General features: G+C 45.0%; 1 protein-coding gene across 1 annotated transcript in view; it reads left to right on the top strand.

Annotated features, from left to right (window-relative positions):
• The window catches only part of POLN (DNA polymerase nu), a 145,908-nt gene that overhangs the window by 85,459 nt on the left and 34,277 nt on the right, over positions 1-26,172 (top strand). The window contains 3 exon segments of the mRNA XM_032395471.1: positions 2,656-2,713; positions 3,647-3,724; positions 4,603-4,717. Coding sequence (XP_032251362.1) covers positions 2,656-2,713; positions 3,647-3,724; positions 4,603-4,717 — 251 coding nt within the window.

The following is a 26,172-nucleotide window of genomic DNA, read 5'->3' as shown; positions in this document are numbered from 1 at the left end:
CCCCACCCCCCACTCCAGCAACCCTCAGTTTGTTTCCTGAGATTAAGAATTCCTCATATCAGTGAGGTCATATGATACATGTCTTTCTCTGTTTGACTTATTTCGCTCTCCCTTCTGAATGCTGCTTTGTCTTATGTTAATATAGCCACTCCAGATTTCTTCTAATCCGTGTTTGCATGGCATATCCTCTTTCACCCATTTACTTGTAATCTATCTAAATCTTATTCAAGTGGATTTCTTGTAGACAACATATAGTTGGGTCTTATATTTGTGCACTCAAACTCTGTTTTTAATTGGTTTGTTTAAAGTATTTAAACTTAATATGATTACTGATATGGTTGGATTTGGGGTGCCCATTTTGTTTTTCTGTTAGTTCTTTCTGTTTTCATTCTTCTGTTCCCTCTTTCCTGCCTTTCTAATTTTTAGAGTTCCATTTCAATTTGTATTTTGGATTTTTTGCTACATCTCATCATGTAATATTTTTAAAAGATTTAGTTATTTAGAGAGAGAGAGAGAGTGCATGCGCAGGGGGAGGGGCAGAGGGAGAGGGAGAATCTCAAGCAGATACACCGCTAAGCATGGAGCCTGATGTGGGGCTTGATCCCACAACCCTGAGATCGTGACCCAAGCCAAAACCAAGAGTTCACCACCTAACGCACTGAGACATCCAGGCGCCCCTCATTATATATTTTTTAGCGATGGCTACAGGGATTATAGCAGTCATATCAATTTTCAGTGTAGTTTTGGATTTAACGTTCTACCACTTCCAGTAAGTTGTGGCAGACTTACGAGCACCATCTTGCCATCACTGCCGTGCATGACGTCTGCACACACGGTAAACACCCCAGACAGTGTCACAATGTTGGCTTTGAACAGTCATAAATATTCTAAAGAGCTTGAAAAAAACAGTCTTTATGCTTCTTCGGGTACTGAGCATTTCTGTCGCTCATTCTTATTTCTCCAGTTGCAGGCTTCCTTGGGACCTTTCCCTTCAGCCTGAGCAACTTTTGTTAGCACTTCTTTCAGAGCAGGCCCCCTGAGGACATGTCCTCTTCATGTTTATTTATCAGAGAACGGCTTCAGTTCAGCTTCACTCCCGGAAGACACAGTTTGCTGGAGCAGGTTCTGAGCTGACAGTGCCCTCGGTCAGCCCTTCCGTGGTCTGAGCACGTGGCCCCTGATGGGAAGTTGGCGGCCGCCCACAGGGCCACTCCTCTACGTGTCCTGTGTCATTTCGCTCACACTGCTTTCAAGATTGTTGTCCATCTTTGGTTTTCAGCAGTTTGTGGTGTTTCTGGGCCTGATTTTCTTTTAATTCATCTTATTTAAGGTTGTTCAGCTTCTTGAATCTGAAAAATATGTCTTTCACTAAATCTGGGAAAATTTTAGCCATTATTTCTTTAATTTTTCAGCACTGGTCTCTTTTTTCTCTTTCAGGGACTGAAATAACAATTGTATTGTACTTCTAGTATTACCCCGCAGGTCTCTGAGCCTCTGTTCATGTTTCCCCGACATTTTTCTTTTCTCCTCTATACTGGATAGTTTCTACTATCTTTAAGTTCACTGGCTCTCATTTTCTGTCATCTCTGTTCTGTTACTGAGCTTATCATGTGAATATTTGGTGGTGTTTTAAGGTATCACATGATTCTATCGTAGAGAAAACTTGAGAGCCACTAGCTTCATACCTCAGGCCTCGGTGTCCTCACCTTACAAAATGGGGTGACAGTGCCTGCCTTACCATGCGGGGTTGCTGGGCCCAAAGCATGGGGTCTGACACGTCCAGTAGCCTCACCAGATCCAGTCAGGGAGTCGAGACCACCCGAAACCCAAGGACTTCCATCACCAGGTAGAGCGGGGCGTCTTTGTGGGAGGTATGCCAAGTACAAGAGGGTGTCGCCGCAGAGGTTCTCCTGATTTGAAGGGTGGTAACAGGAGAGAGGCTAGCAGGGACATTCAGTCCAAGTCGTCAGGGTGTGCAGGTGCTCAGCGAGCTGTCACAGGCTTTTCAGGGGATGTGGACACACTGTCCACCAGCCACAGGGCAGTTACACGTGCCAAGACTGAGGCCAGTACCGAGGGCCAAGAGCACCAGGGGAGGGTGATGGTCAGGGTGGAGAGACCAGAAGTTTCATCTTAAAATATGTTTTTTAGGGGAAACTACAGTATATAAAATTCACAGAAATCTGTTTAGCATGTTACATAGAAATTTTTAAGTTTGTAGTTTAGGTTGCTGCCAACAGCATTACTGTATATAATTACCACAAGGGCCACACAGGCTGGAGTCGAAAAGAATTGTTCTCATATTTGCTGACTGGACCTGGTGGTGTACTCGCCAACATCACGTTTCAGTGTTAGACGCTTGTATCGCCTAATAATATGCTTATGCGTAATACATCAGCATTGGCTATTTTGTTAAGGTCTGATAAAACGTGACACCTTTTAAATGCCCTTAAATGGTACAGTTTTGAGGGCGCCTGGCTGGCTCAGTTGGTAGAGCATGCAACTCTTGATCTTGGGGCCATGAGTACGAGAACCACATTGGGCATAGAGTTTACTTTAAAAATAATTTTAAAAAATAATAATAACATCAAATGATACAGATTAATTTACAAGTAGATATTTCAGCTAAAGCTATTCTCCTCTTATTATTAACAGAATATCCAAGGTATCTCCAAGCACCCAATTCAAATTACTAAACCGCAAAATGTTAAAGGTAACACATTTCTCTCTACTTTGCTGAAGTATTGGGTAACATTTTTTAAAAAACATGTAAGTGTTTATAATTGCTTTCCTGTAGAACTAAATTCTTTGCCTTCCTCAAGTTCTCTGTATTTGCATGACCAGGATTTAAATACACTGAAAAATAAAACACAGCTAAACTGATATGGCACCTCCCTTTTAGCAGTTTACAAGTTAAAATAGATGATAATTATACGAGGAAAGTAGCTCCCTTCCCACCACCTCTCCCCCACCAACTTCCCAATAGAGAAAAAAAACAAAAACAAACATACAACAGACTGGCTTTTATTAGAGTCTGAAAGCTACTGGAAATGTTTATAAAAGCATACCAACACTGTTCTTTCTTCCGAGCTGTTCCACTGTAAGTTACATTTCTAAAAAAGAAAAAGGTCACATCTGAGCAAAGTAGGTTCTGTGGCCCGTCCCTCCAGCTCCTGCACCCTTGGTGGGGTGCTCCTGCCCTCTGCTTGGACACCACAAGACAGTGAAGCATGACCGGGTCCTTTTCAAATACACAGTCACCCTTAAGCAGGACCCGTGGAGGTGTCTCCTACTGCCCTTTAAAACATATTCTGTGCATCGAGGACCCGCGCTTCCCCAAAGCCTGTCTTCTAGGCTGTGAGGCTGTGGGGGCCTCCAGGACATTCTTACTGGAGTACATTCAAGGTCTGCATTTGAGCTGTTCCTCACCAAGAATTCTAGACAGAATGTAAAATTTTAACAACAGAAAGCCTACTTTACTCTCAGCAGTACCATGTTGCTTTTAAATTATATTAATAAAAATATTCAGAAAAGTCAGAAATCTGGACTCTCGACTTTGGAATGATATTAAAATAAACTCTGTGAGGAATGGCTATGAATCAGCTTATGACCAAATTCACCAAGTGCTCTTGAAATACTGTTTCAGGTACAGAAGGCGCGATGCTCACCATCTCCCCGAGGAGCATGTTTGTTGCGTCCGAGGGCCACACCTTCCTGGCAGCAGGTACGTGCGGACGGGGCCAGAGAGACATCCTATGTCATGGTGGCTCACTTTACATGTTCAAATGCTTGGAAGGTGGATAATTCAAAGCTACTTACAGAATTCATTCTTTAAAGTAAATCCTAAGGCAAATATTTATACAAAAGAAAGATTTCTTGTGCTCAGTAAATAAGAGCAGATCTGCTTCAAGGGTCCCTCACCTTCTCCAGATCCCAGATGCCCCAACGCCATCCCACCCAGTCTGCCCCTCCTTTCTCTTCTCTGTCCTCAGCACGCTCCGCGCTCTGCCCCGCTCGCTCTCTGCAGATGGGCTGGCCTCCAGGCTGGGCCAGCCCCACCTCATGCCCGCGTGGAACCTCTTCACTGGATAACATCTCGCTCCCTCCTTCGCCTCCTCTGTCTTGAGGAGGTGTACCCTGACCACCCTCTCCCTCCTGAACCCCCCTTTCTTGATCTGTCTTTTCCAGTTCACTTCTCATCTTCTGATGTACCAGATAACTCACACACATTGTCTCCTGCTCCTAGAACATGGGCTCCACGAAGAAAGGCTTATCTGTTTTGTTCATTATCAAATCCCAAGCACACCTCCTGGCACCCATAGGCACCCTCTAAACTTCTGATGTATAGAATGAACAAATAAGTGCATATGGCCTATCCCGGAGGTGTTGCTGGCCTCACGGAAGGCAGGACAAGTCCCTTAGACTTGCAGACACAGGGGTGGCCAGTGGCCCTGAGACCAAAGGACCCTGGCAGATGGGTGGGAGGATGTTGCTCTGGATGCTGCAGTGGGGACGGAAGGTTGAGGGGGGGCTGCGGCGTGGGTAGCAATGACGAGGGACACTGTTGGTAGATTCAGAATTAATGTGGATTCTATCTCACAGACTTTTCACAGATTGAATTGCGCATTCTTGCACACTTATCTGGGGATCCAGAACTTTTGAAGTTATTCCAGGAATCTGAAAGAGATGATGTATTTTCCACCCTGACTTCACAGTGGTAAGATATATGAGCTCACAATATTATCAGAGCTGCAGGAATGCTGACATGATTTTAAAATCCTGAAGTTATTCCAAGGCTATTTTCATAAGAAGGAAATTATATTTTTCTCTAGTAGTTAATCCTTTTGAGAAAAGAGAAGTAGATAGTTAGAATGCCAAGATTTCCCTAATTATGAAAAAACTGATGGCTCTTCACCACCAAAAATACAGCCCATTGCTAGAGAATGTAATAGAGATATTGGAAGAATCCAATGTGGGAGTCTCTGCTCCCTCCACGCGGGTGTGCGAGCGGCGGGGCTGGGTGTGGGCGCTTCCTCTCCGCACCCCACCCCATCAGGGCCAGGAGCACATCAGACTGCAAGGACAGTCCCTGCCTGACAGTGACCTGCGCTCAAAGAGGATTCTGGAGACAGACAACCTTGGGTTTTGTTGGGCAGTTTGACAGTGTCCTCAAGCACCTGTCCTTGTGCGTCAGTGTTCTTAGGCGGTCAGCTTTTCCTTATCCTGGCTGTGGAACCCCTGCTGCCTCTTGTGCAGAGTGGGCTCTCCCCTCAGACCGCCCTTGCCAGGGGCAGGGGTCCTGCCCAGGCCCTGCTGCAGACGGCTCTTGCGCTGCCGTTCCAGAGCGGGGAAGGGAGCTGCAAGGGAGGCTGGTAACAGCCACTCTCTGGACAAAGAGGAACAGTCACAGTATCCACCAGAGCCAGGTACGCCGCTGCCTGGCACCCAGTCAGGATTCTGCTACGAGGAAGAAGAGGCACCTCATCTGCTGTCCGTCCCCTCCTTCAGCAGCTATAGGCACCACCTTCCCTTCCCCTGCAGGCCTCTCCGCCAGGCTGCCCCTCCTGGGGGCCTCCTCACCCATCCCACCTTATCTTGGCGTCCACTCACCCTCAGGAGTCACCCTGGAGGCACCGCTCCATGAAGGCTGGCCTCTGTGTTCTTGGGCCGCTACACATCCCTCTGCGTGCCCTTCACTGTCTTTTCTTTTTTTCTTTCTTAAAGATTTTATTTATTTATTTGACAGAGAGAGACACAGCAAGAGAGAGAACACAAGCAGGGAGAGAGGGAGAGGGAGAAGCAGGCTTCCCACCAAGCAGGGAGCCCGATGTGGGACTCGATCCCAGGACCCTGGGATCATGACCTGAGCCGAAGGCAGATGCTTAACTGACTGAGCCACCCAGGCGCCCCATTCACTGTCTTTTCTGAAGGCGTGTGAGCCCTGCAAGGGCAGGGCCATGTCCCCTCATCCAGCACGGTGCCGGTCCTCCCCTCTCCGCCTCGGCCCCCCTGAGCCACCAGGTGTTCCAGGTACACGCCTCACTCAGGCCTTTCCTTCCCCTGGCTCGGGAAGCTCTTTCCCCGAGTGTCCCCGTGACTCACCCTCAGCTCACTGTGTGACGCCTCGGTTTCCCTCGAGGACCTGCCCTCCCACCGCTACACATCTCTCCGTTGTCTCCACCCTGCATGTCCTGCTGGAATGTCAGCTTGCGGAGGGCAGGGCCACCTGGTCCTATACCTGCGGTGCCCCATGAGGTGTGGAGTCTCAGCCTGCATCTGTGAATGAAACAGTCCTGTTGGCCAGGAAGCATCTCCTCTCCAGAAACCCCCCACCACAAGATTTATTTGAATTAAAAAAAAAAAAAATCAGGAAGAAGTATTGTTGTCAAGGTGACAGAGGAGGGAGGATACTGCTGGACACTGAGCTGGGCTTTAAAGAGTGGTTGTGGGTAGTAGGGTTATGCTGGCATCCCCAGGGGAAGCAACAAACTCCACAGCAGAACAGAGCATTAGGCGGCGGGACAGCGTGTGGACGGCACAGCAGGACGGTGTGCAGCCATCAGGCCCACTGCCAGCTCCCAGCAGCCTGCCATCTGGCCTTGCGCCGGGGGCCTCCTCTGTGCGTCCCCTCCTTGTCCTAGGCGCTGTCCAGGGGCCCAGCCCTCTCCTGACGCTGGCCACTCTGCTGGGCAGGGCCCATCTCACACTGAGACCTCGCAGAGCTGTGGTCTGTGTTCCTCTCCTGCCGGCCGCTCCTCACCCCCCAACTGCCAACTCGAGGCCCCTCCCACCCCCAGCCCACCCAGCCGTCCTCCCCTGCGCAGGTTCCCTTCCTGTGAGTCCCGCCTGGGATGCAGCCCAGACTCCCCTTCCGTGCCTCCTGCATGCCTGGGCGTGCAGTCGTGGCCTGCTGGATGACCACTAGGTAAATGAGGGCGTGATGGACCCCCACCTCCCCATCGATCTCCGTCAGCTGCGCCATGTAGGACTTGCTGCTCCCTTCACTTCTCCCCTCCCTGGTTGCATGTTTCCAGCCCTGGGTGATCCCACTCCCTGCTTTCCTATTGCCCAGCCCCAAGATGCTGTAGGAAGCCATAAAGTGGTGAGTGAGTGAGTCCACCATAAATCTGAGTCATCCGACCTGAGAGGGACCCTTATTAGTCTCTACTCATCAGCTGCTCCAAATGTTTTTAGACTTGCCACAAATGTCTACTCTTCTCCCTTAATCTTTTTTTTTTTTTTTAAGATTTTTTTTATTTATTTGACAGAGAGAGACACAGTGAGAAAGGGAACACAAGCAGGGGGAGTGGGAGAGGGAGAAGCAGGCTTCCCTCAGAGCAGGGAGCCCGATGTGGGGCTCGATCCCAGGACCCTGAGATCATGACCTGAGCCGAAGGCAGACACTTAACAACTGAGCCACCCAGGTGCCCCTCTTCTCTCATAATCTTGAAAGAGAACCTCACCTTTCACTTGATTGACAAAAAAGAGGGCCTCAGACGTGAGCCCCTGAACCCCCTCCCACTTTGTCTCAGTGTGTCATTGCATGTCCTCCTCCCAGTCTTCAAAGATTCCTGTCTCAAAAGAGGAAGCACCCTCTATTGCCAAAGTCAGGAAATCAGGACTGTGCATTGCACATCTCCAGGCAATGCCGTACGTTTACACATCGGTGTGAATGGCACCTCCTGGAGTTGTGCAGTGCGTAACCAGTGCAACTTCACATGGCAGTCCTCATGTGGATCCCCTTTATTTTCCATTTTTACTCTGGTGTTGTTCATTTCCCCTTATCGACTTCACCCCTCCCCCCCCCCGAAAACAACAACAACTGTCTAGGGTTGCCTTCAGGGAAATCCTATTTTCAACCCCATTGGAGCCCTTAGTTACTGTTTAGGTACAAAAGAAGTCTATACTTACTCCTTGTTCTTTCTCACTGCTGGCTCATTCTGGCTTTTTTGAATAAACTTTCACTTTACCCACTTAGGCTTTTCTTCTTCCAGTTTGGAGCCTGGAACTCCTCCCATCTAAGACAATGAGTACCTTTCTTCTGGGTGCAGTTGGCGCTGAGGTCCACAGCCTGCACGAGGACGCTCGGGCGCTGCCCACCCGCAACCCCCAGTTCAAAGGCTCTGCAGGGGTCTGTCACTGACCCTGGGCACCTCCAAGTCCCGTGCTCTCTCCTGGCCTGCTGCTCCAAGGAGATGCCCTTCTCCTTGGTTTGCTCCATTGGTTCTTCTTAAAATTGAGATGTCATTTACATACCATAAAATTCACCTTCTGAAAGTGTACAATTCAGCAGTCTTTAGTACATCACAAGGTTTTGCAACCATTGCCACCGCCTAATTCCGGAACATTTCCATCCCTCCAAAGAGAAACCCCATCCCCATTCCTGTCACTCCCCATTTTTCTTTCCCCCATGGAAATCGCTAGTCTGCTCTCTGTCTCTACATTCATCTGTTCTGGATTTTTCACATTAATGGAATCGTACAATATGTGGCTTCCTGTGTCTGGCTTCTTTCACTGAACATAATATTTTTAAGGTTCATTCTTGTGGTAGCTAATATCAGTACTTCCTTCCCTTTTATGGCTGAATAGATTCCATTATATGGAATCACGTATTCTATATATTTTGGTTTAAACAAGCAAATAATCTTCCATTTGTTTATCCATTCACAGTTGATGAGCATTTGGGTGGTTTCTACCTGGCTATTAGGAATAATCCTGCTGTGAACATTCACATACAAGTGTTTGTGTGGGTACGTGTTTTCATTTCTAATGGGTAGACACCTAACAGAATCGCTTGGGGCATATAGTAATTCTGTGTTTAATTTTTTTTCTTGTGGTAAGACACAATAACATAAAATTTACCATCTTAACCACTTTAAAATGTACAATGCAAGGGCAACTATATTTAAATTTTTGAGGAACAAAATAACGACACCACTTAACACTCTCATAAGCAGCGTATGGGGTTCCGATTCATCCACATTCTCGCCAATACTTTTTATTGTCTGTCTGGTTCCATTGGTTCCAGCTGTCCTGGTGGGTGTGAGGAGTTGTCTCACTGGGGTTCCAACTCGCGTTCTGTGATGACTGAGGATGCTCAGCACCTCTCCCTGTGCGCGTCATTTGTGCTTTATCTTTGCCTCTTTTCCCTCCTTTGCACCTGGAACACAAGTGCTGACCCGGCTTCCTCCCTAATGTCCTTTCTTTCGTTTCACTCTCCCTCTAGTGAGGATATAACATAATACAGAGTTTTTAAAGCATGTAATAGATTTAGTTACACCCCTGCCCTCTCTCCAGAGGTATGGAAAGCAAGGACAAAGAAGGAAATAATAAAGAGCAGAAATCAATAAAATCAAAACTAGGAAAACAATAGAGAAGATCAATGAAACAAAAGTGGATTCTTTAAAAAAATCAATAAAATTCATAAACCAACAAAGATAAAAATAGGACACAAATCATCAATATCAGGAATGGAATAGAGGATATTAATACAGATCCCAGAGGCAGCAAAAGGATAATAAAGGAATACGATAAACAACTTTATGCTTAAAAAATCCAACATTTAGGAGAAACGGACCAATTTCTTGAAAACCATAAACTACCAAACCCCAACTAAGGTAAAATAAGTAATCTGAATAGTCCTAAAATTATTTTTAAAATGGAATTTATAATTTATAAGTTTCTGAAAAATAAATCTCCAGGCCTGGATGGTTTCCCTGGAGTATTTTACCAAATATTTAAAGAAGAATTAACACCCGATTGTATATAACTTCTTCCAGAAAATAGAAGAGAAATGAACACTTCCCACTTCATTCTGTAAAGCTGGTATTGCCTGATGTTTAAACCAGAGAGAGTAAAAACTAAATAAATAAACAACAACAACAAAACCCAAACCCACTGCAGACCAATATCACTCACAAACTTAGGTGCTAAAATCCTCAACAAAATATCAGCAAGCTGAATCCAACAATGTCTAAAAATAATTATTCACCATATCCAAGTGGGATTTATTCCAGGCATTCAAGATTGGTTAAACATTTGAAAATCAATTAATAGAATACACACGTGATAAAGCTAAAGAATAAAAATAATGTGATTATATCTGTTGACCCAGACAAAGCATTTGACAAAATCCAACATTCATTCATGATAAAAATTCTCAGGAAGTTAGAAAGAGAGAGGAACTCCCTCAGCTTGATAAAGAGCATCTTCAAAAAACCAACCTGCAGCTAACAGCACATTTAATGGTGGAAGGCTGAATGCTTTCCCTCTAAGATCAGGAACAACTTGTTAGTATTGAATGTTGAATCTCTAACCACTGAATAAGGCAAGAAAAAGACATAAATGGTATGCAGATTGGAAAGGAAGAAATAAAACTCTGTTTGCAGATGACATGATTGTCTATATAGAAGTCTCAAAGAACATACAAGAAAAGAATTTTTTTTAACTCCTAGAACTAGGAAGTTCAGCAAGGTCACAAGACACACTATCAACACATAAAATCCAATTGCATTTCTATAAACTGACAATGAACATGCAGAAAATCAAAATGAAAAACACAAGATCATTTAAAATCACTCCAAAGATAATGGAGTCATATGTAAAGTATCCGAAGAGAATGAAGTACTTAAGTACTCGGTTAACAGAGGATGTACAGGATCCACATGTGTTGGATTACACAGTGCCAGTGAAAGCTGTCCAAGAGGACCTAGTGAGTGCGGACACACTACTGCGTGGAATGGAAGACCCAACATAGTAAATGTGTCCAGTCTTCCTAGGTTTATCCGTGGGCTTAATTCAAGCCCAATTAAAACTGAAGGAAGTGCTTTGTAGACGTAAGTAAGCTTAGTTTAGATTTATGTGGAAAGGCACAGGCCCTGGAAGAGCTAAAACAATCTTGACAAAGAATAAAGTGGGAGGAATCACTGGCTGATACTAAGATATGGTATGTGGTAATCAAGAGAGTGGGGTGTTGGCAGAGATCAATGGAACAGAAAAGAGAAGCCAGAAATAGACCCACACAAATATGCCCAATTGATTTTTGAAAACGGTATGAAGTATCGGGCAGAAAATAATTCTCTTCAGTTTCATGTCAAGCTGATCACCCAAAAAGCCAACTTGAGAAGTTCATGTCTACATTGGATGCTGTATATGTCTTTTCTGCATCTTATTAGCTTGTATTAGTTTTTGAGAGAACTTCAAAGATAAGAAGCTTTTAATATTTGCATGATGGTTGCCTCTAATTCCCCACACTTGTGACTTAGACTATAATTAGTCGCTGTGGAAATGATTTTTATGTTCCAGACAGAGGACTAGAATAGCACATGGTAAAAAGCCACAAGATCAAGTATACTCTTAAAAACGTTTGTTTCGTGCAAATGTCTTATTGTTTGAAACTCAAAAAGCAAATGGGAAAGTTGATATTCTATTCTGGAATATTTAGTAACATTTTCAAAGACTAACAATTTCCTTGAAAAACCTCTAAGGATACATAGATTACATATAAAAATGGAGACATGGAACAAGTCTTAGAAATCCTCTGTAAAGCTGTGATTTGATCCATAAAGCCTGAGAACCTGAGAGCTGGGACCTGCCCACAGAGTCACATCAGAGCTAGGACCAATTTTAGAGCCGCTGCGGCAGCTTCAGCATTTTCAAATGCACATGGAAGACAGCCATTCTACCCTGCAGGTCCAACACAGACCACAGGGCATCTTTCTACAGGGTAATTGTTACATATTTGCCCAATTGTTAACAGTTTTACAAAATGCAAGTAAAAACCTTTCCTTATTGGCTGTGCATTTAGCTCAACATTTTCAGAGTGAAACTTAGAAATTTTCACTGTAGAATATATCAATTTTTCTTCTGCTTAAGACCTTCTGGGGTGCTTTTCTGAGATATTCTCTCATAAGGCAAGTGTGGTAGATGGTGTTGTGGGCCGCTGCCCCCCTCTCAGGGGAGATAGTGCTTCTCTACCCAGCAGATGTCAGACTTGGGCCTGTGACTGGCTCTGGCTAACAAAATGTAAACAAAAGTGACACATGTCGCCCCTAAGCTGAGGCCTTAAGAAATTGCACATGATTCCTCTTGATTTCTCTTTGTCACCATACCTGGCAACATTGATCGACGCCGCTCCGTCATCCTGCATTATATATGGCAGACCAGCCTGGGGGCAAAATGTAGTGAAGATGAAAGATCAACTATCCTTGCTGTGGATAGTAAGATTCTGGAGTAATTAATCATGGCAGCATCACTTGGCGTAACATAGGATCTATAGGACTTGGTGCCACAAGTAAGAGGTTGTATAACGAATCCTAAAACATATGGCCCTGGCTTCAGAGAGGGGTGGCAGGTGATGAGGAGACATCTGCTGGAGGCTGGGGGATGGCGTTTGGTAAATGGTATAACATTTGGTGGAATTGTCTTTTGTGATAATTTGTGAGGCAGATAATACCCTAATGAGCTGAAGCTTTAGGCAGAGTGGACCGACAGGACACTGGGACGTGCACTGGTTGGTCTTGTCTGCATGAACGAGGTACTGCACGAAACAAACTCAGTGTACAAGTAGGCATGAAAGGGAATAGAAATTCCAGAAAATTGGAGTCTTATGCATTTGAATATAGAAATGATTCTCATCTCCAGCCAGTAAAAGATGAATCTGAAAAGGGTTTTGAGCAACAAAGGCCAATTAAAACACCGCCTTTAACAAATTAAAGGTGTGGCCTTAATGCCTACCGTTCATGTCTCTGAAAGACTCAAGGTGGCACCTGTAAGTTCTGAGTTAGACCGCGTAGCTCCAGACAAAGAGAGACTAGTGGTGGCTTTCCCACAAACTCCTGATAAACTCAAGGCACCTGCAGTAAAGTCTAGAGAAAGGATACATCTCCAAATGAATTATGGATGGGGCTGTTGGCCCGTGGAGCTGAATGAAGTCAAATGGAACTGATTACGTTCCTAAGAGTGGTACTCCCCAGAGGACCACCAGTCTGGACTAAAAGAGGCATTGATTGTTTGAGACTTAGACCCTGGGGCCCCACATTTTCTACGGGAAGATGCTGTCTGGGATATATGCTCATCCCCCAGGGAAAGAAAATTTCTCACTGCCCTCTTACATGTAGCCAAGAAATATAATGGAAAAGGAAATCCCAGGAGATGGATAAAAAGCCATGGAGAGCAATGGACTAGGAATATACTCCTGAGGAACAGATTCAGGGCCTTGTCAAGGACCCTCTTTCACGCCCAGAGAAGGGCCCCCTCAGCACCTACCCAATGAGAATGCTGCAGACACTGACTGCCATGCGTCTCGCACTCTTCCCGTTTCCAGACCGGTGTGTTTGCTGTGGTCGTCCTGTGCCGCCCAGCAGCTACAGCTCACCTGGGTGCCGGGAAAGCCTGGACTTTTTAGTCCATTGGCCTACAGAGAAAGAGGAACCGCATCAAGACCTGCCATGAAGATGATCACAAAATCCTGATGCCCTGCTCAGATGGGACTTGGGATTGTCACCTAGACAAGGGGGAGGAAAGCAAATATGTGTGACCAGATATATTATTATTCAAAAATCTTTGTCTTCCTCCCCAGAGGAAGAGTGTATTTTCTCACCCATTGACTCCGGCTTGGCTGTGTGACTTGCTTCAGCCAATGGCATATGAATGCAAATGATGTTTGTCACCACTGGGTCACACGGGGTTCTCCAGACTCTCTTCTTCCTCTGCCATATGACAGCCATCACTGTTCCAGATACGGGCTGGGCTGCACCCCTAAATCACAGGATGTAGATCACATGAGGCAGAACCTCAGCTGACCCATGATGGATGCGCTGCATGAACAAGAACCAGCCCTTGTTCGTGTAGGCCTCTGAGCATAGCCTCGTCTGCCCTTGCCACACAACAACGGTGCAACCATTTGTTTTGCCACAATTTAGGTATGTCTCCATTAAAGATGAATTTAATCCCACATTCTGTCTGCTTCATTAATGAGTTTATACCAGGCTTCAGTAATCTCTGAGTAAGCAGACTAGTGTTGTGGAGGATTATATGTGTGCTCTGGGCACTCCAGGCTGACTTTCCATGACTGCCTGAGATGTTCTATGCCTAGAAGGCCAAGAACAACTTAGAGGGTTTTTGTTGGGTTACTACGAACAGTGCTGAAGAACCTCTTGCAACCTAGTGGTTTGGGTTCCTGGGTCACACTGCCACCTGAAGGAGGAGCCAAGTTTATAGGTCACATCCCCTGGAAAGTGAGCATGACCCCCTCTGCACCTTTCTTCTGATGCGCACCTCATCCTGTAGTGGATTAGATGTCCTAACACGTGGCTATCTTAGTGGGGCTGTTTTTTAAGTTGTAATTCATGAGAACATTAAACGATGAATTTCTATTAAGATATAAAAAAAGAACAGACCTGTACCCCTGAAACAAATAATACATTCTATGTTAATTTAAAAAAAAAGTTGTAAAGAAAAAATCACAAGAGACTGTTGCTCTAACCCTAACAATAAAACCAAGATAAGTAAATTACAAAATTAGTTTTTCTAAATTTACCAGAGAGCTGAGGATACAACTAAGTGAACAGAACTCCAGACAGTGATGAGCCCTTCACAGACATGAAGAAATCCAAGGCTTCTCTCATCACTGGTGGAGGGCCGGCAGTGGAGGACTCTATCTTTCAGTGGCGAGGAAGAGACCAGCCAAGCTTAATTAAATGTGGGCTGGTGTGACAGAATTCTAAAGTGGCCCAGCTACAGATCCCATCACTTATCAACTTGTTCCCATGAGTCTTTATTGAGGGTCTAGGGGCAAATATCAAAGCTGAGGGCAGGTCAGGGCAGCTGAAAGTAGTCAACGCTCAGCATCCCGGGACCTTCAGCCACCAAGGGCTGGGTTACGGCAGAAGGCTGGGAGAACCCACAGCCCCCTGACAGGCATTCTGGTACAGGAGCGCTCTCCCATGGTGCAGAAAGCTGGGTGAGACTGGAGGGCAAAGCGAACTTCCTAGCAACCCAAAAAGCTGGCAGCTGGTTGGTAACACAAAGAGAGATCTCTTGTGGTCTGAAACACTGACAGTGTAACTGCAAAGCTCCAAGAAATTCTGGCAATTGTGCCAGTTCTCAGACTGCAGACCCCATAGAAGGGAAATTTCTGATCCCACTTTCAAAACATTACAACTCAATAGTGAACCGAATCAAACTAAAGTTGCAATAAAGTCCAGACCCAGCCCAACCACAGATCAAATTGACTTTGCTCCCAGCTCTAGTGCCTGACATAAAAAATGGTGTGTCCTTTTTAGGAAGTAAATATTTACTTCAGTCTCTACTCTCCAAAATGTCTAGCAAATAATTTTTTTAGCATTTTAAGACCTAAGAAATAAGAAAATGTGACTTACGACCAAGAGAGTAAGCAATCAATATAAGTCAACCAAAGAGATGGCCCAGATGTTGGAACTATCAGAAGAGATTTTTTTTATTATAAAAATGCCAAAGTATCTAAATGAACAAGTAGACAATATGTGTTAAGAGATGGTTAATTTTAATAGAGATGTGGAAACTATAAAAAGGACTCAAATAGAAATGTAAAAGATGAAAATACAATGACGAAACCAAGAATCCATCAGATAGCTTCACAGCAGACTGAACCCAGTGTAGGAAAGAAACATCAACTTGAAGACAGGCCAGTAGGAAGTGTCCCAAATGAAATAAAAAGAGGAAAAAAGTGAAAACCACCCAACCAACCAGAGAGTCCAAGATATGTGAGGCAATATAATGGTTTAACCTGTGTATATTTGGCATCTCATGAGAACGGAGAATTTGAAGGTAAAATGGCTGCGAACTTGGCAAAATTAATTAAAGGTATTGATCTGCATATGGAGAAGGCTCAACAAATCCCTAATAAGTTAAACACAAAGAGAACCACACATTAGGTACATTACAGTCAAACTCACAAACGCCAAAGAGAAGAGAAAACCCTGAAAGCTGCAGAGGGAAAAAGACACGTTATATACAAAGAACAGTATGTATTACAGCTGAATTTTCCCAGAAACAGTGGAGACCAGAGGATGAAGGGATAACATCCTTGCCGTGCTGAAAGAGTCCATCTAGATTTCTGTATCCAGAAAATTATCTCCCAAAAATGAAGGCAAAATAATTTCAGATTTATGAAATCTGAACGAACGTGTCTTAGCAGACCTGCACTACTTGGAATGTCAAAAGCAGTTCTTCAGGCTGGAGAGAATGAGGCCACTGGACCTGGAGGTGCAGGCAGGAATAAAGAACCCCAGGGACGGTGAAGACAGATACAGAAACATGCTTAGCTTCATTTTACATTGTTTATTTTATATATTTTGTATAGTTCTATATCCGACTTATATATGGTTTTGAATTCTTGAAAAGACTTTAAACAGTTTTTTAAGTTTACAGCATAGAAATAAAATATAATCCACGTATGAGTGAAGCCATATGAAAAGTCACTCATATGTGGAATATAAGAAACAGTGCAGAAGAGAAGGGAGGGAAAACTGAATTGGAAGAAATCAGAGAAGGAGACAAACCATGAGAGACTCTTAACTCCAGGAAAGAAACTGAGGGTTACAGAAGGGAGGAGGGTGGGGGGATGGGGACACGTGATGTGATGAGCGCTGGGTGTTAGACGCAACTGATGAATTGTTGAACACTACATCTGAAACTAATGATGTACTATGTGTTGGCTAACTGAATTTAAATTAAAAAATATATATATAAGACATAAAAAGTACAATGGGCAGGAGGGGGAGAATGTGGAATTATGTTACTGCAAGTTTCTCACTTGCCCGTGCCTCACTGTAATCCTATCTAAAGGCAGACTATGACGGCTTGAAGATGCGTGTTACAATTTCTAGGGCAACTGTAACACAATACCTAGACAAGTCAGCACAGGAGATAAAATGGGATATTAAAAATAAGTGATTCGGTGTGCCTGGGGGGGCTCAGACTGTTAAGCATCTGCCTTCGGTTCAGGTCCTGATCTGAGAATCCTGGGATCCAGCCCGGTGTAGGGCTCCCAGCTCAGTGGGGAGTCTGCTTCTCCCTCTGCCCCCCCACTTGTGCTTGCTCTCTCTCAACTGAATAAATGAAGTCTTTAAAAATAAAAAGTATGTGATTCACCCAAAAGAATTCAAGAAAAGAGGAACAGAGAACAAGATGCAAATGGTGTAAATAAAACTAAAATTCCAAGATGGGAAGTTTAAACTGCAAAACAAAGAGCATTACTAGAAATAAAAAGAGACATTTCATGATGATAAAAGACAAATTCATCGAGAAGGTATAGCCATCCTAAACCTGAATGTGCCTAATAAGAGAACTTTAGGGGCGCCTGGGTGGCTCAGTGGTTAAGCGTCTGCCTTCGGCTCAGGTCATGATCCCAGGGTCCTGGGATGGAGCCCCGCATCGGGCTCCCTGCTTGGCTGGAAGCCTGCTTCTCCCTCTCCCACTCCCCTGCTTGTGTTCCCTCTCACGCTATCTCTCTCTCTCTCTCTCTCTCTGTCAAATAAATAAATAAATAAAATCTTTAAAAAAAATTTTAAAAAAACTTAAAAAGCTTGAAGCAAAAATTGACAGAACTAAAGAGAGAAACAGAATGTGCATTTTATTCAGTCACTGAAACAGCCCTTGCTTTTCCCAAAGCGAAATTTATTTTTAAATGAAATTCAATAAATATGTAATTAAGATGTCATATTATTAGTCTTTTAGGATACATATTATGGCACTGATTTCAAGATATATGCATTGCAAACATCTGATTATCACGCATTATTATTTTTTCCTGGACTCCTTATAATGCTCCTAAAGTTCTGCTGTGATGACTGATCACAGCACAGGCTCCTCTCACCATTACTTCTGCTTCAGAGATTTTTTTCTTTTCTTTCTTCTCATCCAGTCATTTTCTCCTAAGTGGTATTGTTTGATCTTCCAGACCCTTCTGTTAAGAGGTTGCTTGGCTCTCTGGCATATTTAATTCCTTGCAGTACTTCTACAGGCATTGGCAATTTTTAAACAATTCAGTGTTTTATTGGCCCTCAGAGCTTCCTAATGTTACCTGTTCTCCAAAACATCACAGGAGCGACGCGCAGATTAATAAGCACCGCAAGTTAGCCAAGTCCTGTTGATGAGCAGAATCATCTCCAGTGGAAGTGGGTTATTCACTGCTTCTTCTTGTCAAAGAGGAGAGTGGATTTGCATGCTTGATGACCATGGTCATTTTGCTGCTTTCCCACTGAGGTGCTGAAGACTAGTGCTTCATACAGAGGGGGCACTGGCCGGGGGAGGGGGTAGACGTCAGCCACAAAACTCTGGCCCCACGAGGGGCGTCTCCGGTCAGCCACAGCCAAGCTCCAGAGTCTGGGCAACACATAGAGTCACAGGGCCTGCCTTACAGGGAGAAAACTGGGAGGTAAGAATTGGGATAATATTCCATTAAGAGTATTCTTAAATTTTAATGGATTTCAATACATTTAATGCAATGAATAATTTATTCTGGAGCCCTAAAAGAGATTTGGAAGAAAAGTTGGCAGAACTTGCTTTTGTTCTGATGGCCTGTGCATGTCCTCTCTTTTGTGCCCAGAAGGCTTCTATCCCTCTTTCTTCTCTTCTTTTTATCCCTTTAACAATACAAACAGCACTCACCGTTATGCCTTGCACTGTTTTAAAGACATCTCATTTAATACCAACAAGAACCTGTGATTATTCCCCCATCTTTTGGAAAAACTGAGGCCGAGGTTGTTTTAGTAACTTGGACAAGGTCACATAGTCGCTGCCTAAGGCCCGTGATCCATATCCGGTTTGTGATTCTAGAGCCATGGCTCTTAACCCTTGGGGCTTTAGGGAGTAAGCACCCCACTCGTCTTCCTTAGCCTCCTACTGATAGGGCCTCCACTGGGGTTTCAGCTGAAGAGGAGACCATTTGCTGAGATGTGGCAGGGCAAAGCCCTGTGCACCAGCCCCAGTGGGCGTGCTTGGAGGAGCGAGTCCCAGGGTCTAGGCAGTCTTCCTGGAGGCAGAGACGGAGTCTACAAGGTCACAGATGCAACCAGGGCCGCAGCTCCCCCAAGAGGAGCAGGAACAGTCCACTCCTCACCCTCTGAGATCTGCCAGGGTGAAGCTGCAGCGCCTCAGGGTCCAATCCCTCAGGACACGGGACAGCATGAGGACTCAAGGAGGTAGAAATGGGAAACGCCACACAGAAACCCACGGAGAAGGACGTCAGGAGAACAGACTCCAAACCACGGGCTTCATTCTGATGAAGCTGGAGTGGAAAGCATGGCTTGCAGTATGGTCTGATGGACCACTCCTACCTGCCCCTAAACTGGACCTCGCCCCATTCTGCAGAAGTTGCCCAGGCGAGGGCAGGGCTCGCTGCATGGGAGGACAGACCGTGCGTCGGAGCTGGAGCTGAGTAGTCCACCAGGTCATTCCTCCCCTTGGGACAAGAGAGCAGCTGTGCCAGGGGCCCTGCACCTTCTGCCTCGCAGTGAAAGTGTTCCTGACGCTTTATCCAGGGCCCTCTTCCCCTCGTCCCCGTGTTCCCAGGATGCCCTCCTCCCTTCCCTGGTTCCATCTGGGCTCCAGGTCCAGCTGTGCCATTGGCTACTAGTGTGATCCGAGATCTTTTTCATTTATAAAATGGGAGTAAGGACGCCCACCTCCCAAGATGATCCCACTCATGTACTCAACAGATATGTGAACATCAATCACACGATACAGCCGTGAAGACAGGTCATCAGTGGGGAAGATGGACCTTACACAATGCAACTGAATATTCCATCACATTTTCTAAAAGGTCATAAAAGAGAAGTACAGGTGCAGAGAGGGTAATGGACGGTGCCCTGTCCCAGCCTGTGGTCAGAGAGGCTTCCATGAAGGGGGGGAACTGAGCTCTTGGGCAAGAAGACGCACAGCAGAGAAGGGAGGGTGGTGAACAAGGCAGAGGCAGCGAAGGCACGAGGCCCTCTGCAGTATGGTCTGATGGACCACTCCTACCTGCCCCTAAATTGGACCTAGCCCCATCCTGCAGAAGTTGCCCAGGCGAGGGCAGGGCTTGTGGTAACATTCTTAGGCGGCAGGCGAGACTTGTGTTTATGTGGCCCGCGTTCACATCATTAAAACAAATGTCAAGTACAACAACCGATCAGAATTACAGGGGCCTGTTGGGGTGACCCCCCCCCGACATGGCATAGATTCTGAAGCCTGGGAGCCCTGCAAGCGTCCCTCGAGAGATTCAAAAGGAGGACGTAGGGAAAGATATCCAGCCCAGGGTTCACATTGACAGGAAACCAGGAAGGGTGTTCACGTGGACTTCTCCATGGGAGATTTTTTCAAATTGGGTCTTGAAGATGTTTCTTTCTCCACAGCTGCAAGGCAGAGGGAACATCTCCTTCATTTATTTCTTAGACTTTTTTTTAACTATGAAGACTTGCATTTTTAAGGCCAGACTCTGGAATTTCTTTAGTTAGCATTATAAACCAAAGGCAGATGCACAGAGATGACCTTGGCTGAAGAAATGAAGAGCCCGAGGAGGAGCTGAGGCAGCAGGAGTGACGTGCGCAACAACGCCCTGCCTTCTTCCAGGGTGTCCCCGCAAGCCGGGACCAAGGGGGCCACCAGGTTCAGCAGTGGGAAGGCCGGCGTCAGAGCTGGCTTTGGAGAACGGGGAGGCGCAGAACTCAGGTTTCCTGGGGCTCTGGTGACCCGCGGTCGTCTGTCCACAGTTCAGAGCGGGGCCATGCCCGCTTGCTCAGAGCCCCCAGCCCAATGAGCAGAGATTGTCAGCCTGCAGACTTCCCTTCACAACACCACACTGGGGACATGCCCACGGGTGGAGGTAGAGGTCACTTTTCCTGGGCCATCCATCTTGTCGAGAACCCTCTGGTTCATTTTCCTCCTCTTCCTCATCTGTCTGGGGTTGTACATGCCTGTCCAGACTCACAACGAAGGTACTTGGGGGCGGGTGGTGGGGGAGTCAGGGCACTCAGCCATTCTGTGCGTAAGGCGGAATTCATGCCCCTGCATTCAGCCCCACGTCTCCCCCGCTTTGGGCTGCCCCTGTCCTCCCAGCTGTCACCCCAGCCCCCCCGCCCCCACCGTCTCTCATAAATGTGCAGAAATGAAACCCCTTGCTGCTGGTAAGGGATTCTCTCCTGTTCTCTTCTTTCTTGTAGATTTATTTTAATTCCTTTGCTTTATGTTAGTGGAGCCTCAGGAGGGAACAGAGATAGATGTGTGTGACCGACCTTCCATGTTGGACTAGAAGCCTGTGGGTTGGCTTTCAGCGAGGAAGCATGGGTGTTTCTCTGTGGCTCTGGAGCAGGGTCCTTGCATCGTCTGGGGGAATGGTAACAGGCTTGAATCAGGGAGAAGTCAGCAGAGGTGGCAGAGCCAGCAGGAGTGGAGTTGATAAGATTTAGGATGTGGGGAGCAGGGGACGGCAGGGTGAGTCAGGCCTGAGTGGGCGGTGGGGGCCGTGAGAAGGGGGTGCAGTGGGAGGAAGCAGGAGTCCAGTCCGAGCTTGTGGAACTGGAGAGTCTCTGCCACATCCACAGGGAGCACCAAACGGGTAAGTTCAGCTGACTGAGCTCAGAAGGGAGGTCACGGGGGGCCTCGGTAGATACTCAGGAAATGGTAGCTGTTATCAGTGCTCTTGGGAGGGACGTAACTGTGTGCATGTGTGTGCACATGCCCTGCCTGTGCATGTTTTTGAGGCTCAGTCTGATTCACTGCCTCCCTCGCGGCCCCCCCACGGCACTCACCTCCCCTGAATGGGCGTGAGCTCGTGGCAGGCACCACTCCCCGCTGGCTGGACCTCCTCTCGGGGCCCAGGAGCTGAGTGAGTGGACAGCCCTGAGCTGAGGACCTAATCTGCCATCAGGGCCCTGCTTCCTCCTGCGGCCACAGATGCCTCTGAACCAGCGCATGTGGTCTGACCGGGGCCGTGGTAGCCCCGTAGCTGGGCACGGGAGCAGCGTGGGCCTCCGCCTCTCAGTCAGATCCCTGTCCAGGGAATTCTAACTATGCATTCAGGACTCCAGGAGTGGTTTTCTAGGGGAAATTTGAATAAAGAGCTCAAGGACTAATCTGCTTTCCTATGAGAAAAGTAATTAACTTTCATACATTGCTGGTGGGTGAAAACGGTGCAGCCACTGTGGAAAACAGTCTGGTAGTGCCTCAGAAAAGTGAAACAAAGTTACCATATGACCCAGCAATTCCACTCCGAGGTATCTACCCAGAGAAATGAAAACCTCTGTCCACAAGAAAACCTGCACATGAGTGTGCACATCACCCAAAGGCCCTCAACAGAAAAGGCGGACAAACTGTGGTCCATACGGCAGCATAGTTAGTATTCAGCCACAGAAAGGAATGAAGTACTGACACCTGTTACTACATGGATGAACCTTGAAAACATCACACTGAGTGAAAGAAGCCAGTCACAAAAGGCCACATATTCTGTGATTCCATTTATACATGTGAAATGTCCAGAACAGGCAAATGTATGGAAACAGAAAATAGACTACCAGTGGCCAGGAGTTGGGACATGAGGAGAATGGAGAGTGACATAACAGGTATGGGGTTTCTTTTTGGAGTGATGAGAATGTTCTGGAATTAGTAGTGATTGTTGACAGAGCATGTGTGAATGTACTAAAAAGCCCTGAAGTTTGTACCTTTAAAGGGTGAATTTTATGGCATGTAAATATATCTCAATAGTAAAACAACAACAAAGAAAAGGGTAAAAGGAATTATTGACTCCCCCTAACAATTTCTGTAATTAAAGTTAAAACATGAATGGAAATATGGGTACAGAGTTTGGGATGATGAAAGAGTTCTGGAAATAAGTCATAGTGATGATTATGCAACATCATGAATGTACACAATGCCACCAAATTCTACACTTGGGCACGGTTAAAATGATAAATTTTAAGTTATGTATATTTTACAAAAGAAAAAAAAACACTAAGGGAATTAATTATACCTTAAATGAGTGTCTTCGTCACTCGTTGTGAGGACACTAAGAAATACCAAGCTTTTCAGCTGGAGATTTATTGGCTCTACATCTGAGCCTGACGGGCCCTGGGACCCCATCTGAGACTGGCTGCCTGTGTGGGCCTCCCTCCCCTCTGCACCTCTTTCTCTCCTAAGCCAAACTGCTTCTCTGCCTGCCTTGTGGGCCTGGCCACTGGAAGGTCAGTGGGCTTCCGGCCAGCCTGGAGATCCCCAGGAAGTACGTCTTTGGCCCAGGCTGTGTCTCTGCTTCCAAGAACTTGATGGCGGGTCAGGGTCTGCACTTCTCCCCTGGGCCCCTCTCAGGCAGCTGCCCCACTGTGTGCTGGAACTGTTTCCCTGCATCTGTGTCATCACTAAGTATGGTCAGACTTCATCTTTGCCGGTCTACTCTGTGGAAAGTGAGGTGGCCTTTACTTGCTTTTTACAGGACTAATAAGGTTCTGTGAATTAGCCATTCCAATTTCCCCTTCTAGAAATTATCTGTTTATATCCTCTGCCCAGTTTTCTATTTTTTCTTAATGACTTGTAGAGGTTCTTTATATATTCTGGGTATTACCCTATTTCTCCTTTATATGCCCAGTGTATAGTTTTTAATTGTCTCTTGAATTTTTTATGATACCTTTTATCATACAGGATTTTAAAACTATGATGTAGACTACTTTATCATTCATTCCTTATTATGGTTTGTATTGTGTGTGTCTTTTCATTAATACTCTCCTATTTGAAGAAACCTGTATTCGCCTTTGTTTTCTTTAATTGTACTTAAGATTTGGTTTTTTGTTGTTGTTGTTCATGTTTAGGCCTTTAATCCATCTGGGCTCTGATCTTGTTATTTTGTGATACATAAAAACCAAGGTCTAATTTGATTCCTTCCAGTGTGGCAAGCCTGTGATCCCAGTGTAGTGTCTGGGAATGTCTGCACTGTTCCCATGGCTTTCCGTCTGTCAGAGAGCAAGGTGTGTGAGTGTGGGGCTGCCGCCAGGCTTTCCATTCCATACAAGTGTTTATCCCTCCACAATATCTTGTTTTATGTTAATTTGTCTCTGTTTTTGTGTATGATATAAAGTAGACACTTAACTTTATAGTTTCCCAAACAATTCCAACCCTGCATAGATTTGAGATGCCAGGTTATTGACTGTGTTTTCATATGTACTATGGCCTGTTTGGGGCTTTCTGTTTTCTTCTGTTGACTTCTCTGTTTCTACATCAGTGTCAGTATTTACCTTCCGCGTATATCCTCACTGCTCACCCTCTTTAACATCTTCTTGACTATTCTCATTGGGGTTGTTTTTCAGGTGAAACTTAGAATCACTTTATAAAGTTTTCACCCCCAAATCCCACTGGTACCTGTGTGAAACCACTAACACACACTCAGCATGGGGGCGTTGACATCTGCCAGTGTGTCACCTCCTGTCCGAGAGCGTGGCTCATCTTCCACATATCCTCACATCCCTTCCTTCATGAAGATCTGGCACATTTCTTCTCAAAATTATTGTCAGGTATTTGGGGTTTTTTTACTGCTATTTGGAAGATCCTCACCTTATTGGTTGTGGAGTTCCATATGCACCTAGCAGCCCCAGCTTACTGATTGCTTATGCTTGGATCTTCAGTTTCGGTGGTTTTCGTTTGCTTGCTTGCTTGATCTACACATTTCTGAAAGGAGTATGCCAGAATCTCCCATTATAATTGCTGATCAGTTTTTTCCCAGTGGTTTGGTAAGTTTTTTCTTAAGAGGTTCTGAGGCTGAATTGTTTGTTAGGTGTTTGTATGTTCACGATGCATATATCTTCTTGTTTTACTTTAAACAGAATATAATCTCCTTCTTTGTCCTTTATGACTTTTTCTTGGTTTAAAATAAATTTTTATCGGGCGCCTGGGTGGCTCAGTCATTAAGCGTCTGCCTTCGGCTCAGGTCATGATCCCAGGGTCCTGGGATCGAGCCCCGCATCGGGCTCCCTGCTCTGCGGGAAGCCTGCTTCTCTCTCTCCCACTCCCCCTGCTTGTGTTCCCTCTCTCGCTGTGTCTCTCTCTGTCAAATAAATAAATAAAATCTTTAAAAAAAATAAAATAAAATAAAATAAATTTTTATCAATATTGAGATTTCTTTTGGAGAACATATTTGTCTTGTATATCTTTTCCTATTCTTTTATTTTTACCTTTCTCTGTCTTTCTGTACATAATATTAAAAAAAAATTTTTTTTAAGTAGGCTCCATGCCTAGTGTGGAGCCCAACATGGGGCTTGAACTCATGACCCTGAGATCAAGACCTCAGCTGAGATCAAGAGTCAGATGCTTAACTGACTGAGCCATCCAGGCCTGAGCCACCCAGGCACCCCAATATTAAAATTTTTAAATTCAATCTGTGAGTCCCATTCTCTTAATTGGTGAATTAGCTCACATACATCTGTAATAGTTACTGATATATTAAGCCTTTTCTGTCTTATGTTTTCAATGTACTGTGTTTTCTTTTCTTTCCTATTTTCAATTGAATAGGTCATATTTTCTTCTGCTAGTTTGAGATTTTGTACTTAAATTTTTGCAAGCAGTCTGGACATAACTTTCCTTTCTTTTAATTTCCTTGTCAGGTTTTTGAGTCAGGAAGTATTTCTTCTTTTTCATTCTCTGGAAGAGTTTGTATAAAAGTGGTCCTGTTTCTTCCTCAAATGTTTGGAGGAAATCATCAGTGAATTAGCTGGGACTGTGATTTTTTTGTGTGGGATTAAACTTATTTAATAGACATATGACTGCTCAGATTTTCTGCTCCTCCTTGTATTAGTTTCAGTATATTGTGTTTTATGGTGAATTTGTCCATTTCATCTATATTTCCAAATTTATTGGCATGAGGTTGCTCATATTAGCCTCTTTTTTTTATCTTGATGACTGTAGGGTCTGGAAGGACACTCCCTCTTCATTCTCAGTATTGGTAATTTGTGCCTTCTCGTTCTCATTCTTATTCAGGTTTCCTAAGGACTTACTGATTTGATTAATCTTTTCAAAGAACCAATTATGTCATTGTTAAATTTCTTTATTGTATGTTTGTCCGTTGTATTAATGCCTTCTCTTTATTATTTTTTCTTTCTACTTTCTTTGGATTTATTATGTTGTTCTTTCTTTTTCCAACTACTTGTGCTGGATATTTAAGCATTGATTTTC

The sequence above is a fragment of the Phoca vitulina genome, unplaced genomic scaffold (genome assembly GCF_004348235.1).
Source record: "Phoca vitulina isolate PV1807 unplaced genomic scaffold, GSC_HSeal_1.0 scaffold85, whole genome shotgun sequence".
Taxonomy (NCBI): domain Eukaryota; kingdom Metazoa; phylum Chordata; class Mammalia; order Carnivora; family Phocidae; genus Phoca; species Phoca vitulina.
This window is presented reverse-complemented; position numbering and strand designations above follow the sequence as displayed.